The sequence below is a fragment of the Vigna angularis genome, chromosome 5, assembly GCF_016808095.1.
Source record: "Vigna angularis cultivar LongXiaoDou No.4 chromosome 5, ASM1680809v1, whole genome shotgun sequence".
Taxonomy (NCBI): Eukaryota; Viridiplantae; Streptophyta; class Magnoliopsida; order Fabales; family Fabaceae; genus Vigna; species Vigna angularis.
This window is the reverse complement of record NC_068974.1, coordinates 15,430,143-15,450,304: the sequence shown is the minus strand read 5'-3', so window position 1 is coordinate 15,450,304 and position 20,162 is coordinate 15,430,143. Positions and strand designations below refer to the sequence as shown.

The window sequence follows — 20,162 nt, the reverse complement described above, 5'->3', positions numbered from 1 at the left end:
TTTCTTTTCTTTCTCTTTTTCTTTGCATATTCTTAGCTCAATGCTTTTACTTTTTCATGTTTTCCCAACAACCCCAAACTTGAACATTTAACAATACCACACAAGATCTTCTACTTAACTCAAGGTAAAGTTTTTCAAGGGTTTTCAATTGATGTTCAAGGCTAAGGGTTCAAAAGATAGAACACAAAGTGTTCTCTTTTAGTGGGCTAACTTTATGAATTTGGCCAATAAAAAGGGTTCCAACAAACGGCCTTGATCATATGATGTAAAACAAGCAATTGATTCAATCATAGAAAACCTGGGCAAAATCATTCATGCTTCCAAAGTAATAACATTCAATCAATAAAAACTCTGGAGCTCAAAACCTCACATATAAGCTCATTCACATTTGACATACACATCCTGCTTAATCTTACAATCACAATCATAATATCCTGCATTTGTTCACAAAGCTTGTGAATCACCTGTAAAAGCATTTTATGTGCACATTGATCTCAACATCAATCAATCAATAATCATCATCAAGCATTACTTTTCACACAATCACAGTCAATAGCAAACCATCATAACAAACCAGGTTTCCAATAGAGTACATCAACATTATTCTAAAACAAAAGTAAATAAGTTCAGAACACTTAAACCAACAAAAGCATAAGTTCATGATAGCATTCATCAGTAAATGTTATCTCAGCTCCTCATCAATCTGAGTTGTCCTCTGTATCTTCCTCTTCTTCCTCATCTTCATCATCTTCAAATGCATCATCATCATCAGCTTCATCTTCTTCCATCTCCCTAACTGAAGCTTCAGCTGCTTCAGCTCCTCCTCCTTGCACCAACTCCTCTGGCCAAGCTACCACATTATGGAATTCCTCCATAGTCCACCTGTGAGCTGGAGGTGTATCATACATCCCCACAATCATCTCAGCAGTAGCCACTTGCCCTCTATGAATGGACTGTAACTGAGCACCTATAAGAGACATGTACATGTCCCTCATCTGAAACGGTTCTGCTTCATGTGTCTCAGCAGATGTCTGGCTCTATGCTTGCCCTCTTTCTCTGCGAGCACGGCGTGGTGGAACTAGCTGAGCTGCCTCCTCACCTCCACAGTACTGTCTGTAATATGCCTCATCAATGGCTTTTCTTGGCCTTTCAAATGGTGGAGCAGAAGTGTCCACCCCAGCTATCTTACAAAGGTGAGTGATTAAGGAGGGATGTCCGAGGGGTGCTTTGTTATTTGAGGTATTGGCACACACACTAATCTCATCAGCTATCACTTGCCCAATGTTAACATTTAAGTTCCTGATAGCACAGTAGATGAGGAGTGCCCGGCTGAGAGTAATATCTGACACATGTGAACATGGCTGAATGTTGGCATGAGAAAATGCCATCCAATACTTTGCAAGAGGAGTCAGATCAGTCCTCCTAATGTTTACCACTGAGCCAGATCTATTCCTTTGGAAGTGTCCTCCAGGTATACATAATACTTGTTGAGAGGGTCGCACCTCACACAAAAGTTGATTGCAAAATTAATGTAGTATAGACTAGGAAGTGACTCCTAGGTCGTCTCTCAAGGACCAAATTGTGGTTCAGTCTCAGATCAAACACGTAGGGGGGTTGAAAGTATTTTTGTGATTTGAAATGAACTAAATGAAAATTGGAAATTAAATACAATTAAAAATAATTGAAAACATTGAAATAAAAGAAGACATTAAAGTAAACAATGCAATAGGTAAATATCCAAACGCAATTAAAGCTATTAAAATATAAACAATCAAATGCACACGGCTGGAATAAAACTTCAATTAAAAGAGTAATGCTTAACTAATAAATTAATTGAACATTTGCAGCAACTCTTGAAAAACTCACAGCAGAAAAATGAAATGCATCATTCATCACGGAAACGATATTAAAAACGTTTGAAGAGTGAAAATAAAATGAATTAGTATGCATCTTTCCAAGCTGAATGCATCCCAATATATATAATATCCAATCCGTTTCAGTGCATATACTTGAGCTAATAAAAAGAAAATAAAACCTATGGATGCTAACCCCTAGTGGACATAACCTGTTGAAGACCGTGCTCTCCTAAAAGAAAGAAAGAAACACCGTGCACATTTTTTTTCAACGGAAGAGTTAATTTTCTTCTTCCAATAAATGCAATGTTTAGGTAAAGAAAATTAATGCTCATTATGCTCATCTGTCACCACACATTCACCACGGCAAAATGATATAAAGAAAAGTAATGATGCACATTGAAAAACGTGAATGATGATTCATGGAATTTAACTTCCAAACCTGCAGCTCCTTCACTTTTTGTATTTCAACAACTGGAATGTAAAAATCATTCTCATCCAAGCATGATTACAATATATAAAAGAAAACTTTTTATGCACGTGACATCTCCTGCCAGCAGCCATGTCACCATTTGCTTTGCTTTCTTTTCATTCCCAAGGACATCAAAATAAAAACATAAACATTACTTCATTCTCCCCCCAACAGCGTGAACATTGAAGCATAGAAGCAATAAAAGGCTTCAATCAAAGATGCATATATACCCAAAATGAAAAGGGCAAGAGTGAATAATAATTTAAGAGCTCATCCTCCGAGAAAACCAAGTGTGCCACGCTATTTTCGTCCAAAATCCAAAACAATGTTCAAAGCAAAGAAGAGTGTTCCGGCTGGTTGTATTCAAAATAAAGAAAACCGAATAATAAGCATGGAAAGACACAAAATAATGAACCAAGTGTATCCTTCTTTTTCTAAACAGAGAAAATTGATAAAAATTCATTCCCTGCTGGACGCAACTCTTTCAGCCGTAGCCCTCCATCCTTCAAAGTGAGAAAGAATCCCCTTGGCGGCTGCTGGACACTCCCTTTTTATCACCCATGTGCCTCTTCCATCATCAAAACCTGCTGGACCTTGTGCCCTCCGTAACCCTCCTTTGCTTACTGCCTGTCACCCTATTCTCCAATACTCACACCCCTCCAAGGTTGCGGATGGAGCTTCCAGAATCAGGCCGTGTCACTCAAGCTGCTGGATGCCACCCTTCTTGCTTGCTGGACGCGTCAACTACTGGACTGTGTGAATGCTGGATGTTGGACTAACATGAGTGCTGGATGCTCCCAATTTCATTTGTCCATGGGCCGTGGTGAAGCTGGATGTGAGCTCTCCTTTCAGCCGTGATCCATCTCTCCACCTCTGCGTCCGTGTGCACCTCCATAATTTAAATCCACACCTCCTCACTCATTTTAGTTTAAAGTATATTGATGTGGCATTTTCTTTTGACCTCCAAATGTTCCAAATTGTATTTCCAACATTTTCCCTACAATTAATAATGCAAATAATTAGCTCAAATAATTCAAATTAATTAAAATAAGAATGTTTTGTCAAATTAAGCACAATTAACAAAAACGGAAAAATACTGGACATTTAAGCACAAATTCCCTGATTAAATCTAGCACAATAAGCTAAGTGAAATCAAGAAAATATTGACTCATCACTACTCTTTCTACATCCTCAAAATCAGCCCCTTCCTCCATGCAAAGAGCAAACTAGCACTGCTCACCAGCCCACACAGTATCCAGGAAGTTATTGATAGAATCAGGATCATACCTGATAGCATGGCCTCTGACATAGCTCAAATAATTTTCAGCTGGATAATCACCAATCTTCTTTGCATTGGTGTAGAATTCTTTTACCACAGCTATGTTGGCAGGTGCAGGATATGTGGCTAGCTTTCCCCAGTCATTCCCTAACAATTGCTCTCCAAATTAAGGAGCAAAGTTAGGTATCATTCCAACTTTTCTCTCCATAAGGAGTCTTCTGTCTTGCACCACCTTGAAGTGCTTCTCATGTTTCCGAGAGAGGAACCTACTAGACCGGGGCTGTTCTGGTTCCTTTTCCTTTCTCTTGGTTGCCATGGTTTTCAATCTTTTTCCTGAAGAGGATGCCATTCCTACAATCAAACCCAGATACAAAACCACTGAACATAATGTTAATCATTAGTAAAAACACAGAATACAACTCCTTTCGAAGCTAAACCACCGTTGAGGGTCAGAATTTCCCCTCAGCGCCACCAGTGCCACAGTCCAGAACGCAACAAATAAAAAAAAACAAAGTCTAGCAGAGTGCCGCTCAGCGGCAGTTTATCCCTGAGCGATAACTCTACAGAGTTTTGAAAAATCTCTTTTAAGCTGTCCTAACTCCACCCAAATGCAATTTTCAGTTTTCCAGATCAAAACCATGCAGTTTAATCGGTTCAAACGTCAATTATATCATCAAAACATGCATACAAACCAAAACCCCTAAATATTCATGGTTTGACAATCGTATTCAAAATCAAAAATTCCTAGAATGATCAAAATGCTTTTACTTACTTGGGTGGAGATACTAGATGCAATGAGAATGCTTCCAAGCTAAGATGCTCTCTTCCAACCCCAAACTTAGATGAAATACTAGTGAGAAAGTGAGGTGAAAGAGAGATTTTTTTAAGAGGGAAGAGGGAAAAGATGTAGAAAACCTTGGAAAAGGTATGTGGGAGTGTTTGTGCAGAGAAGAGCCAGCAAACAGAAGCTTATGCGCAGCTTAGGGTATAAAAATACCCTAATGGGCTCGGATCCCGCTAAGGGGAAACTAAAGCCCATTCTGCGAGAGTACCGCTCAGCACTAAGTTGCCGCTCAGCGGCACTTTCGTGATGTGCTCTTCTCCTTCTTTTCTTAACCTACGTGCCTCCTAAACATGCTCCTCACTGGTTCCCTGCAATTCAATCCTCAGATTACTGATGGACAAATTTATGAGCACCAAAATATGATGTCACAAACTTGTTTTTCAATCGGCAAGTATGACCGAATCGTTCAAGTAATAAACTTGGTAAGACCAAGTATCGTTCTTCCCAAAGGACTCACGGCCTAGTTTAGTTATGTGATTTGTTGATTAGCTAAGACTTACAAACGAAATAATTGAGATCTTATATGCAAAAGACGAAAATTAAATATGTATGCATGAAGTTTTGATCAATGGAAAAAAGCAAAAGATAAACACTTTCAATGAAATATATGTATATGTTGTTGGGGGTCAATTTCATCTTATCCACTCTCATATATTTTAGGAATTCAACATTCAAATCATCATTGTTAATGCCACTCTCTAAAGTACCTTTCTAGAAGGCTTCTCCCTAATCACGAGTTCATACAATTCCTAGCATTCCTAATGATCAGTTCATAAGTGCAGGAGCTTAAGACAACCAATATCATATTGGGAGAAATTCCCCGGATCTAGACTTCCCCGTACGTTCCCGTATCGACAAAACCAATAATCATGCATCGAATGAGTTAAACAATGCAAGCATTAAGCAAAGAGGAAAAACCCTAACTAATGATGAAAGAAAGCATAAATCTTAATTAAAAGATGTAAAAACAGATTCCATATATGAGAGCTTCACAAGATTACATTGATTCCCCAACAAACATACAGAGTTTAGTTCACCATATTCATGGTGAACCTAGATGAATTACAATGAAAGAATAAACCCTAAAAAGGTGAAGAGGAGAGCCGTCACCATCTCCCAATCTACCCCCAAGGGGTGAAAAGTGTGTTTCTACTTCCTCCCAGCCAAAGATACAAACCCTAGGACGTGCAAGTCCTTAAATAGGGCATAAAAGTAACATAAAACAAGTCCAAGCCCATAAAAACAAAAGAAAACCGGTCCAAGCCCACTTAGAATGGCGCTCAGCGATATTTTACCGCTGAGCGGTAATACCGCATGATCCATTTTGCCCCCAGCTGCTGTTTTTGCCCCTCAGCGGTGATTTTTGCACCTGAAAAGTGCCGCTCAGCGGTATTTTACCGCTCAGCGCCACTCGGTCACACGTTTTCTGCGTTCTAGTTGGTTTTTCAGCATTCTGGTTGACTGGTTGACTTTTCTGGTTGACTGGTTGACTTTTCAGCACTCCAATCATTCGGTATTTCAATTCTTCTTTCAAATCATTCAATTAGCCTACAAAATCAAGGGAATCTTGCATAAAACCATTAAATTCACTTTCAACTCTCTTATTCTCAAAACTAAAGCAAAAATATGATTTCAAGCTAGTTTCTAAGTCTCAAAGGTTGCTTTTGGTATCAAATTTAAGCATAAAAATAACGGTTTTTCAACCGTTATCAATTACTTATGCACAACCCTATTACTACTACAATGAAACAAACAAAAACAATCAATCAACTGGGTTGCCTCCCAGGTAGCGCTTGTTTAACGTCACGAGCCTGACCCAAAATCCACCAACACCCATCAGTAGGTGTTACAATACTTACCAACACCCATCAGTAGGTGTTACACACTTAGCATCCTTCAGTAGATGCTATATCCAACTAGCATCCTTCAGTAGATGCTATGTCCAACAAAATATTTACAAAATAATGTCCACAAATTAAAAGTTACAAAATCAAAAGTAAAATCAAAAGTTTTAAAATCACTGGGTTGCCTCCCAGCAAGCGCTCTTTTAATGTCATTAGCTTGACCTAGTAAAGTTCAAGTTCTTTTTTCATAGTTGATGTTGTTATCCCACCAACTCCTCAGCTGTTTCCTGTGCACTGTTTTGATCCTTCTAAAGTGTGGAGACTCTATCTCTATCATCTCCTTCTCTTTAAAGCCTTTCACTACCCACAACTTGTTTTTGATTCTAACAGGTGTACCAAGTTGGGGTCTTCCTTTCTTCCAGTCACCAAGAATTTTTCCTCCTCTTCCAATCTTCTCTCCTTTATGTACCTGAAACAACAAACAATGGTTACCTGTAACCTTGGGTTCTTCATCTTGATGGCTAGTCATGTGTGCATCTTGAAATGCAGCTTTATAACTAGATTCTTCCTCCTGTGTTTGCATCTCATCTTTAAAGACATCTACAACAACTCTTTCCTCTCGGTCCTGGAGCACCACTATACCTTCGTTTACATCAATGATAGCTTTGGCCGTTTTCATAAACGGTCTTCCAAGAATGATAGGTATCTTTTCTGTCTCCATCTTCATCACCACAAAGTCTGCCAAGAACTGGAGTTTGCCAACACAAACTATAACGTCCTCTGCAATCCCACATGGTTCCTTTGAAGATCCATCGGCCATTACTAACTTAACCTTTACAGGTTTCATATTAACATTACCGATTTGCTCCAGTAAAGAGTAAGGTATCAAGTTAACACTTGAACCTAAATCAAGAAGAGCTTTTTTAATCCTTTTCTTCCCTATAGTACAAGGGCTAGAAAAGCCTCCTGGATCTGCTGCTTTTGGAGGGAATGACTCCTTTTTAACAGTTTTACACTTGTTTGTATCATCATCTCTACGCCTTTTCTTTGTAGAGACGTCTTCCTCAGGTTTGGTGTAAACTGCAATTTGTTGTAGAATCTACTCCCAAGGTGCATCATTATCCACCATCTTGAATAGTTCTGTGAAATCCAGTTGATTCTCATGATTCATTGGAAAAGGAAAAGTATTTTTGCTCTCTATTTCTCTTTTCTCTTCTGTTTCTCCTCTGTCTAACTCAACTATCTCATCATTTGTGCTCTCCCCCACTCTACATTCTTCCCTGGGGTTAACCTCAGTATTAGCCCCAAAATTTCTGTTAGGCTTTTCTTCCACTTGCTTTGTAATCTGACCCATCTGAATCTCCAAATTCTTGATAGCAGCTTCAGTGCTCTTTTGGGTAGACTCAGTTTTCTGTATAAATTGATTCACAGTTTCTTCCATCTTTGTAAACCTTTCATTAAATGCAGCAAACTGTTGCCATAGAGTTGGTTGTTGTTGTTGCTTGTTGAATTGACCATTTTGTCCAGTCTGCCCATTCTACCCTTGACCAATGCTTGGGTGTGGTTTCCACCCTTGATTGAAGTTCCCTTAACGGTATGGAAACTGGTTGGCCATAAAGTTCACATCTTCCAAAGCTTCTGCTGGAAAGGCACACTGACCATTTATGTGGTCACCTCCACATAATTCACAACTAAGATTGTACCTGTGCAGTAGTCTTCAACTCTTTAGGCAATTGTGCAAGTGTTTTTGTAAGAGCTTCCAGTTGTTGAGTTAGAATTTTATTTTGTGCTAGCAAGGCATCATGTGTTTGTAATTGAAGAACTCCTTTTCGTTGCAGAGGAGCTCCTCTTTCACTGTTGAACTCATTATCACTTGTAGCCATATTTTCAATAATTTCTGTTGCTTCCTCTGGTGTTTTCCATTTAATGTTTCCTCCTGCTGAGGCATCAAGCATCATCTTGGTTTGTGAACCAAGACCTCCAAGGAAGGTAAGGACTACTTCCTCTTCTTCAAAGCCATGCGTGGGTGTTTTTCTTAACAAGCTTTTGTATCTATCCCATGCATGCCCCAGTGATTCTTCCATGCCCTGCCTGAATGAAGAAATCTCTTGCTTGCCTTTAGTCACCTTTGATTGTGGGAAGTACTTGTTTAAAAACTTTGTTACCACTGCTTCCCACTCTGTGAAACTTCCTTCTGGGAAAGAATTTAACCAAAACTTAGCATTGCCTCCTAATGAGAAAGGAAATAAGCTAAGTTTGATCGCTTCATCTGGCACCCCATTAATTTTCACTGTATTGCAAATCTCATTGAATGTAGTGAGGTGCTCATATGGGCTTTCATGAGATAACCCATTGAATTGGTTGCTTTTCACCAATTGGATGAACGCTGGTTTGACCTCTATATTAGCTGCATTGACTCTAGGTCTAGCTATACTGTTAAAGTGCTGAGGTCCAGCTATATTGGTGTAACAGCAAGAGTTCTTCTGTTATTATTGTTCTCCATATTTTTTGTGCTATGGTCAGAACCCTGTGGTGATGGTTGCAACAGAGTTTCCGGAGAAGGAAAGAGTTCTCTAGATGTTCTGATTCTTCTCCTCCTTCTACTCTCGTCCAAACCTTCAAGAAGAGGTTCTGCAATTATCTTGCTCCTAGTTCGAATTGCTTCCTGCATACACAAGAACACAAAACCCTAGAATTTTTGGTTAGCACAAAAAGATATAGGAGAAGATAAAATAAAAATAGAAAAAATAAAAACAGAAAATAGAAAAATAAAATAAAATAAAACAGAAAAAATAAAAACAGAAAAATAAAAACAGAAATTCAAAATTAAAGTCAAAGATAATCAATAATCACACAAATTAACCAGTTAAACCACGAGTCCCCGGCAACGGCGCCAAAAACTTGATGGACAAATTTATGAACACCGAAATACGGCGTCACAAACTTGTTTTACAATCGGCAAGTATGACCGAATCGTTTCAAGTAATAAACTTGGTAAGACCAAGTATCATTCTCCCAAAGGACTCACGGCCTAGTTTAGTTATGTGATTCGTTGATTATTTAAGACTTAAGAACGAAATAATTGGAATTTAATATGCAAAACAGAAAATAAACATGTATGCATGAATTTGATCAATGACTAAAACAAAATACAAATACTTCAATGGAATATATGGATGAGTATGTTGTTGGGGTTATCAATTTCATCTTATCCACTCTCATATATTTTAGGAATTCAACATTATTTTCATCATTGTTAATGCCACTCTCTAAATTACCTTTCAAGAGGGCTTCTCCCTAATTACGAGTTCATACGATTCCTAGCATTCCTAATAATTAGTTCATTTAGCGCTGGAGCTTAACGGCAACCAATATACTATTGGGAGAAATTCCCCAGATCTAGACTTCCCCGTACGTTCCCGTATCGACAAAATCAATAATCATGCAGTGGATGAGTTAAACAAAGCAAGCATTGAGCAAAGAAGAAAAACCCTAACTAATGATGAAAGAAAGCATAGGTCTTAAATATAAGATGTAAAAACAAATTCCATATATGAGAGTTTCATAAGACTACATTGATTCCCCAACAACAATACAAGGTTTAGTTCACCATATTCATGGTGAAACTAGATGAACAATAATGAAAGAATGAAAGATAAAACCCTAAAAAGGTGAAGAGGTAGCCTGAGCATCCAAGATCCTCCTTCAAAGGGGTGGAAGAGAGAGTGTTTGCTTCGTTTCTGCCAAAGATACAAACCCTAGGACGTCCTAAAGCTTATATACTATTCTAAAATTACAGAAAATTTAGGCCCAAGCCCATAAGTGCGCCGCTCAGCGGTAAGTGCGCGAGCTCGGTTCTTCCCCTCAGCGGCCATTTTGCCCCTCAGCGGATCCCCCGTGAGCTCCTGAGTGCCGCTCAGCGGTAAATTGCCGCTGAGCGGTAGTTGCGGCTCCTCCTTTTGCACTTTTTGATGTCTTTTCTAATTCCATCTCTCTCCTTCTTCACTTCTTTCACCAAATTCACCTTAAAACCTGCACAAAAACACTGAAATCAAGCATAAACCTGTCCAGCTCTCTTATTTCTGAAAATATGAACAAAAGCATGATTTCAAGCTTGTTTCTAAGGGTTAAAGGTTGCTTTTAGTATCAATTTTAAGCATGAAAATAACAGTTTTTCAACTGTTATCATCAACCTTTACCAGCACATCTTCAACTACCCCATACGGATATTTAAGAGACCTGTCCGCTAGTTGAAGCGCCATTCTAGTAGGTTTGAGTTCCAAACCCTCAATTCTTTTGAACATGGAAAGCGAAATTAAGTTAATGCTACCTCCCAAGTCAATCAACGCCCTTCGAACTTCCAACTCTCCTATAGTGCATGGAATAGTGAAGCTCCCTGGATTTATAAACTTAGGAGGTAATCTCTGTATGATTGCACTGTAGTTCCCTTGTACTTCAATGGTCTCCTTCTCAATGTATTTCCTTTTCTTCGTAAGGAGTTCCTTAAAAAATTTTGCATATGATGGCATCTATTGTAATGCTTCAGAGAAAGGTATGGTAATCTCCAGTTTTTTAAACATCTCCATAAACCGCTCAAGTTGTTTTCATTTCTCCTTCCTTGAATAGATCTTTGGATAAGGAAGTGGTTTTTCAAGGATGACTATTGTTGCTTCGTCAAAGCCATGAGTGGGTGTCTTTCTCAAAAAGCTCTTGTGTCTATCCCAGGCTTGACCTAGCGTCTCCTTCATGCCTTGCCTAAAAGAAGAAATCTCTTGCTTCCCTTTGTTGATTTTAGATTGTGGAAAGTACTTGTTTAGGAACTTTGAAACCACGGCTTCCCATTCAACAAAGCTACCTTCTGGAGGAGAATTCAACCATAACTTAGCATTGCCTCCCAATGAGAAAGGAAACAAACTAAGCTTTATCGCTTCATCCGGCACACCATTGATCTTTATAGTGTTGCAAATCTCATTGAATGTGGTGAGATGCTCATATGGAATTTCATGTGATAGCCCATTAAATTGGTTGCTCTTTACCAATTGTATCAACGCCGGTTTCACCTCCATGTTTGCAGCATTGACCCTCGGCCTAGCAAGGCTATTAAAGTGATGAGGGCCAACAACATTGGTGTAATCCGCCAGAGTACATCTAACATTGTTCTCTTCAGCCATCTCTTCAGTACTCTGGTTAGATCTTTGTGGTGAGGGTTGTAGAAGTGTTTCCGGAGAAGGAAATAATTCTCTAGAAGTTCGGATCCTTCTTCTCCTTCTACTTTCGTCCAATCCTTCAAGAAGAGGTTCCGAAGTTTTCTTGCTCCTAATCCTAATTGTATCCTACATACACAAGAACACAAAACCCTAGAAACAATTGTTAGCACAAAAAGATATAAAAGATAACTAAAAAGATAAACAAAAAGATAAAACAAAAAGATAGAAAGATAAAATATAAAGATAAAGAGATAAAACAAAAAGATAAAAAAAAAATCAAGTCAAAGCTAATCAATAATCACACAAATAGAATAGTTAAACCATGAGTCCCCGGCAATGACGCCAAAAACTTGTTAACCCTCGGCAAGTGTCACCGAATCGTATCAAGTAATAATAAAATGGTAAGAGCAAGTATCGTTTCCCAAAGGACTCACGACCTAAACAGTTATGTGATTTGTTGATTAAATTAGACTTGTGAACGAATTCTTGTAGGTTTAAATGCAAATACTGAAAATTAAATATGAATACATGTATTGATCAATTGGATCAAAAGAAGCAAAAGTGATTGATGTAAATTATGGAATGATGATGTTGTTGGGGTTTTCAAGTCATCCTATCCACTCTCATGTATTCAACAATTCATCTTTCTTCATTAATCTTAATGCCACTTTCTAATTTACCTTAAACCCGATGTCTCGGTGAAGAAAGCCTACTCCTAATCACTAGTTTACAATGTCTTGTCTCCCTAGCAATTATTCATGCATTACATTCGCACATAAGCTTAAAGGCAACCAATCCTCCTATCCCTTTGTCTAGGCAATATTACTCTTGGGAGAATTTCTTCAGTTCTAGATTTACTCATATGTGTCCATACAAATAACATCAATGATCATACAATTGAATGAGTTAAACAAAGCATGCATAGAGTATAGAAGAAAAACCCTAACAATTAATGAAAGCAGGCATATAGATTAAAGAACCAATTCAATACATGAGAGTTTCAAAGGATTACATTGATTCCCCAACAACAACGAAGGTTTAGTTCACCATAGACATGGTGAAACTAGATGAAAAATAATGAAAGAGTGAAAGATAGAACCCTAGAAGTTGAAGAGTAGAGCTTGAGCATCCAAAATCCTCCTCCAAGGGGTGAAGAAAGTGTGATTTTGCTTCGTTCTGTCCAAAGATACTAATCCTAATTCGGCAAAAACCTTATATAGCTTCCTAAAAATTACAGAAAATTGGCCCAAGGCCCAATAAAATGGCGCTCAATGGTAATTACCGCTCAGCGGTAAGTGCGATTCTTCTATTTTGATGCTCAGCTGCAGTTTTTCCCCTCAGCGGTGACTGCGGGACTTCAGAGTGCCGCTCAGCGGTAAAAGTGGCACTGAGCGGTACTTGCAGCTCTTCTTTTGTGCACTTTTTCTTCCTTTTTTGAGTCCAACTTCTGGCTACTTTACTTCTTTCCTTCAATTCATCTTAAAACTTGCAAAAACAAGGAAAACCAAGCATAAAACCCATCCAACTCTCTTATTTCCAAAACATAAGCAAAAGCATGATTCCAAGCTAGTTTCTAAGTCATAAAGGTTGTTTTTGATGTCAAAATTAGGTATAAAAATAACAGTTTTTCAACTGTTATCAGTGGTCAGGTTACATGGAGTGCCAGTATCAGTGATTAGTGATAGAGATCCTTTATTTCTCAACATATTCTGGAAGGAGTTATTTAGATTGCAAGGCACCCAGCTACAAATGAGTAATGCATACCACCCAAAATCTGATGGGCAAACTGAAATACTGAACAAAATATTGGAGGGCTATTTGCGGTGCTTCTGTTCAGAACAACCTAAAAGCTAGAATACAGTTCTTGCTTTGGCTGAGTATTGGTATAATACTAGCTATCAGGGTGCGGCTAAATGTAGCCCATTTGAAACTATTTTTGGAAGGGAACCTCATGCACTCACTCATTTCATCCCTGGGGAAACTGCAGTAGAGGCTGTGGCTCAAGAGCTCCAAACGAGAGATGAGGCGCTGAAGCAACCCCGATTTCACTCAACAAGAGCATAGGATTTGATGGCCAAATATGCTAACAGGAAGAGGAAACCAGCCTCGGTTAAGGTCAATGACTGACTGTATCTAAAAATTAGGCCTCATATGCAGACTTCCATGCCCACCAGGTTACATCCCAATTTATCAACACGATATTTTGGGCCTTTTAAAGTGATACAACAGATTGGAAAGGTTGCTTTTAAATTGCAGCTACCCAAAAAATCAAGAGTCCATCCTACATTCCATGTGTCGCAATTGAAGGGGCCCAATGTTTTGGCCACTCAAGATTCAGGACAAAAGGCAGCAACAGCAAGACAAGGAGCTGATACCGCAAATACTTATTTAATGGCAGGAAGGCGGGAAGGAGGGACCAACATGGGAAGATGTGCTAACTATCCAGGAACAGTTTCCAGACTTCAACCTTGGGGACAAGGTTGAACATTAGGCGGTAGGTAATGATAAGGTATGAAGAGTTTATGAAAGAAGGAAAAAAGGGAATAAAGAAGGGGGAGACGTTAGGCAGTTATAACTGTAATCATAGCTTGGGAAGGAAATAAAGCTCCTATAAATGAGCTTATGTATTTGAGTAAGACTTACTATTGATTTGTATACTGTAAAGACAGGATCACATTTATCCTGTGTAGAGAGAATTTGGCTCTCTTGTAGGTAGTTTGGCTATGCATTACTGAATAGTAGAATTATACAGTATATTCTTCTTTTCTTAGCTGTGAGTGTGTGTTAAGTGCAAATTAGATAGGTTTCCCATTCAGAAACCTATCACATGTATCCACAAAAAGCTTAAGTTTATCCAACAACTATCATAATGAACTTGGTTCACTCACTAAGTGCCAATGGTGGTGTTTGATTCAGAATCGTGTTGTGTGAACATTTTTGCTATACCAAAATCCGAAGCTTTGGGGCTTATATTCTTGTCAAGGAGTATGTTGTTAGCCTTCAAGTCTCTGTGAATTATTCTATGTCTTGAGTATTTGTGAAGGTATAGTAATCCTTGAGCAATTCTTTCTATTATACTGAAACGCTTATTCCAATCTAGCAAAGATTTTGTGTACAATCTTCCACAATGAAACATGAATATCCTTGTCATTTCATGATAGAAAAATTGTTGTAGCTATTTAGCCATCATAATTTGCGAGAAACATTAAGTTCAAAAGTTAATTAGCAGTTTTTAACATAAGAAACACAATTATTGATCGTTTAATGAATGTTTGAACCTGAAAATAAAGGATTTATCATCAAAAGAGATTATATAATAAAGGAATCACTAGTAAAAAAACTGCTTTCTAACGTGCCCTATAGGCATCGGTTTTACGAAAACCGAAGCAGATGAAAACTCAGTGGTATTTTTGCAATTTCAGTGACCTTATAGGCCTCGGTTCAACAAGAGTTGAGGCATAAATTGTATATTACCTCGGTTAATATAAGAATCGATGCATAATGTTTCGCATTTTCTCGCTAAATCATGTGAAAAACATCTACGGCATCGGTTGCCCTAGGACCCGAGGCAGTAGAGCCTTTGCAAGTTTGAACGAAGCTTTTATGCTTCGGTTTTGTGTGCACCCGAGGCGTATAGTTCATGTTTAGGCATCGGGTCAGGTGAATAACCGAGGCAGTATGGTTTGATTACCTCGGTTAAGATGATAACCGAAGCAATATTGCTTTTATATTTTCACAATTAACCCTACACGCACTGTGTTTCTTCATTCTTCTGCTATCGCCGCTGCATCCAAAAGCTTCGCTGCGTCCAACTTTCTTCTTCCTCTACATCTCCACCATTGTTGTCGCTGCTTGTCGCGCCTCCCCCGTCGCTGCTCGTCGCGCCTCCGTGGCGGCGCTCACCCTGCCTCCGTCGCGTTCTTACCTTCATTGCGCCGCGTTCTCCACCACTGCTCCCCCCCCCCCCCCCTTTTTTGCGCCTCCACTGCCCTTGTTGTTGCCCTACCACCACCCACCGCCCTTTGCCTACCCATTTGGTTTTAGGTGCCGAAGGACCGAATTGTTGTCCCCGAAGCCCTTCCTTTCGGTCCCCTTCCCTTAAAGCTCTAGGGTTTTCTAACCCTTTTCAGGTATTTTGTGGGTTTTCTCTTGATTCACTATTTCTAGATTTTGTGGGAACTGAGGCATAAAATCCTGCGAAAAAAAAAATAAAAAAATGAAAAATCTACTGCATCGGTTTTCTTTAAACTGAAGCGAAATCCTCCACCTTTTTGCCTCGCCTGTATATGCCTCGATTCAAGCACCATTGTCTATGGGCGAAAAACTACTGTTGTTTCCCCTGACTGCGCTAGTGGTTTATGAATAAATGACTTTAAAAGTGGACTTGAGGAATCTTTTACCAAAGAATAGTTTTCATTTTTTTCATATGCATATCACATCACCCTATGATCTTAACATTCTTACCAAATAAAATGCAATCCAAGCTTTTGTTAGGCATGTATTCAATAAATCAAAATCCTCTCTTCTTCGTGAATGCAATAACCGAGTAGCTGAACCAAATTTGTGTGGTGGAGTTTACATATGACTGTTAATTCATTTTTAAATTCAACTAGACCTTGTCTAGAAGATTTTGAAAGTTTTTTCACAGCAACTTCTTGCGTTGTAGGTAGAATTCCCTGAAGAAAAACCAAAAAAATCAGTAATCCTCAGTAAATGCTATATTTAACAGTTTCATGTGACCATTCTAAACTAGAAAGAACAAAAAGGTTACCTTATAAACAGGTCCAAAACCACCTTGTCCTAACTTGTTTTCAGATGAAAAGTCATTTGTATCCTCCGTTATGCATACTTAAAAACTTTCAAGTCATGTTCCTCCTTTAAAACAACCTCTAGTTTTTTCTGCACAAGAAGAGGTGCTGGAAGCTTCAAGATCATCATTTTCAATCCCCATTCTTTTGGTTTTCAGCTCTATTTAAATGACAATGTATTACAGATAAAAACCATAATCAGGGAACAGTGATAAAAATCATGAAGAAAAACAATTTTCAGAAATGTAGATTATAAAGTAAAACAACATTGATGCATACCTTCAAGGCATGTTTTCTTTTCCTTGACACTGTACAACACAGAAGGAAAATGAGATTATGAGTATAGTAACTCCTATTGCAACAATTGGCCATATCCAATTTTTTTGTTCTGATAAGAAAAAGTGATAAAAATCAAGAAACAATAATTGACTTGAGAAACAAGACTTCTAAGAAATCTATTTAAACCAAGAAATATAAACCTAACTATATCAAGACTAGAATAAATGAAGTTTAACAAACAAAAGAAGACATTCCGGATAAGAGACATAGGTATAATTATGAGAAAACAAGCAAACTTGCAGCTAATAAAAGCAAAATAGAAATCCATATTTTGTATAAAAAAGTAATATATAGTAGCTATAACTAGTTTAAATATGTTGTCGTTCCGACAAGAAATAATACTTTTGTCATAAACAAATTGTTTACATTCATTTAACATTTTCATTCATTATTTTTTCTTTTCTTTTACAGATACAAAAGTTCGCTTTTTTTTTTTACTATTTTACTCCTAGAATATATTTTACTCCTGCTCTTTTCATAAATATAAAGGCGTTTGGCTTGTATAATTTTATATTTAATAAAAGAGTACTTGATGAATCATTATTTTCTACACTTCACTTAGTTTATTGTGCTAGAATTAATCAGGGAATTGTGTTTAAATGTCCAGTATTTTCCCATTTTTACTATTAGTGCTTAATTTGATCAAAAATTCTTATTTTAATTAATTTGAATTATTTGAGATAATTATTTGCATTAGTAATTGTAAAAAAATTCCTGGATAAAATCCAGGGACTAATTTCTTTTGTGAAGCCATTAATTAGAAGCTTTTGAATTTTAGTTTTAATTTGGAAAGAAAGAGGGGAATGATGTTACGGCTGGAATGGTAACACTTAGCCAATTAATTGAGATGAAGGAATGGAAAGTGGTAGAAGTGATACACATGTTTCACGGCTGGATGGAAATTAGCAAGTATCACTTTGAATGAAAGGAGGGGACCACCATGGTGAAAATTCACGTCCACTTCCAAGTGCTGAATTTTATTCCAAATATTATTAAGGAAGTAGAGTCACGGTGGAAGTTATTTCAGCAAGCATCCAACAAACATTTTTTTTTATTAAAGTGGGAGCCGCACACCTTTAGCTTGGAATGTGAATTATAGTTGAATTTGGCTATTTGGGAAAAGCAAACACCTCGGCATATTCAATAAGCTAGCAAACATGGAAATATTGTTTTCAATTGAAGCATGCCACATGGATGAAGCATTCTCGGTAAAACACATACAAATGGGAAGCTTAATTCTTTTAGTGGGAGACAACATAAAAGAGGTAGGGGCCACCACAAGAAAACCACATAAAGGAAGTAAACACACGGCCAAAGCTATCTTCCATGTTATATGTTATATTTTATTAAATTGAAAGATGAAAGATGATGGCCACTTCACGGTATTTCAGAACAAAAAATTGGACAACTTCTTCTCTGGCTGATGAGACAATAGACATAGTATTTCAGGGAGCATGGCTGGAGAAAGGAAGAAGGGTGCTAGTGTTAGATGTTCCATATCCAGAGAGCTGGAGAAAGGAAGCACACTACACAACTCACAGGTTCAGCATCCAGCAACTTGGAGCAGCCACCAAGAGGGAGAGAGTGGTGTCACGGTGATGGAGCTTATGCAGAAACAGCATCAAGACAAAGTCCAGCAGCTTTGGAGGACCCTCTTTGCTTTCATTCACTGCATGATGACATGCAAGCAACCATCCATGTTGAAGGCATCTCTCGGGTTTTTATTCCAGCTACCATCAACAAGTTATTTTCTTATGGAAAAGAGAAGCATCCAGCAGTTCACACCCACCATATAAAGAGGAAGAAGATTGTCCAGAGCTGCAATGGTTGAAGGGGAGGCTACGGATGTGTGAAGGGAGAGCTCCAGAATGATAAACTTTTTATTCTTCACACGGCCCCATGATGAACAAATTATTTTGGCAAAACATCTTTGGTTTTGGAAGAATGAATCAAATGCTGAATGGAAAAGAGGGGCCACTTTCAAACAAGGAGCTCACGGTTAAATGGCCTAGGGGCCATAGAAGAGTCAATCTGGAAATGCATTAATCAAAAGGGACCACCATTTGTGAAAGTTCACGTAAAGAAGAGGAGGAAAGTGGAGTTGATGGCTTGGCAATTCTCACAAGAAAGGGAGTTCACGGGAAGGATTATGAACAAATTGGAGATGCTCACGGGAGGAGACTATGCTAGGGGAGTTGGTGAGAAATTTGCTATTAAAAGGAGGCAGCATGCAGAGAAAAAGGGAGGAGATTTTAGTGTAGTTTAGTAGTAGTGTGGTATAGAAGTCACGGCCTTGGAAGAGGCTCTCTGCCTCTTCCTCTTTCAACAGCTCTCTGTAATTTAATTTCAATAGTGTCAAAAGCCAAGTTTTCATTTCTGAATGAGTCACTTTTGCTCGTTTCATTTTTATGTCCAGAATTTTAATGTAAGTGTTCAATTTGTGATAAATTCCATTTTCAGTTAAATGTTTTTATCTATTAAATTTATCGTTCAGTTTATTTTCAACGTCATTTTTACTATTCATTTTCACTGTTGTTTGGGTAAATTTTATTTACACTGCTGTTATGTTTTCTGCATGTTTATTGTTCCAGCATTTTAATTTCAAACACTGCTGAATTTTTCGTTTTTCACTTTTACCGTCCTTTACCGTTTAGTTTTTACCGTGGTTAAATTTATTTCAACATTTTTAAATTCAGTTTTATTTAAAATTTAGTTGTTTTTAATTTATTTTTCCGTGTTAAAAACATCCACAACCCCCCACTTCGTGTGTAAAATCTGAGACTGAACCACATAAATTGGTCCTTGAGAGACGACCTAGGAGTCAAATCCTAGTTATACTGCATTAATTTCTATGCAATCAAATTTGTATGACCGCGACAGTCATAGCAGTACTATAATTAAATTCTAAAAGTTCACGTAAACACTTTAATTTTTCCTCCTATCCAAAACTATTCCACGAGGGAAACAGAAATCAAACTTTTAGTTTTAAAAGACTTTGTAAAAGCTAACAAAAATAAACTTTAAAAAAAGTAGGAGAAATATAAATTTTACAACGATTAGAAAATAAGTCATAAATACGATCAAATTTCTGGCCAAAGAAAACATCTTCAGAATTACATATTTAATTTAACCTAAACAAAATATAGGTGCATGTTGTAGTAAAGTTGTCAAATTATATTGATAGCATACACTTACTTTTATGATGGTTGCTCTTTACTAGCATCTAAAACTTGTCACCCTCGCTTGCAATATTGGTACCCTTGGTTGAATTCCACATAAAGAAGGTACAACCAGTTTCATTATCATAAAGATGAGTGAATGCATGTAGGTTATTTTATTGAAAAAAAGTTTGAGAGAGTGAAACAGAGGAATATAAAACTGCATAAATATATTTTATTGAGGAGTGTTATCGTTTTTATAAAGCAAATAATTGAACGTAAATTCACGAAAATATTGACATCTATAACCACTAACAGATTAGTGCTCCTAGTCCCTAGAAAATAGCAAATAAATCCT

General features: G+C 37.7%; 1 protein-coding gene and 1 pseudogene across 1 annotated transcript; both read right to left on the bottom strand.

Moving 5' to 3' along the window:
• Positions 1 to 10,467: 10,467 nt before the first annotated feature.
• LOC128196655 (uncharacterized) lies at positions 10,468 to 10,821 on the bottom strand. The gene has a single exon (XM_052878147.1). It carries the CDS (start codon positions 10,819 to 10,821, stop codon positions 10,468 to 10,470), a length of 354 nt encoding a protein of 117 aa, XP_052734107.1.
• A 3,565-nt stretch (positions 10,822 to 14,386) lies between these two features.
• Positions 14,387 to 19,946, bottom strand: LOC108319139 (G-type lectin S-receptor-like serine/threonine-protein kinase At1g67520; annotated as a pseudogene).
• Positions 19,947 to 20,162: the final 216 nt, after the last annotated feature.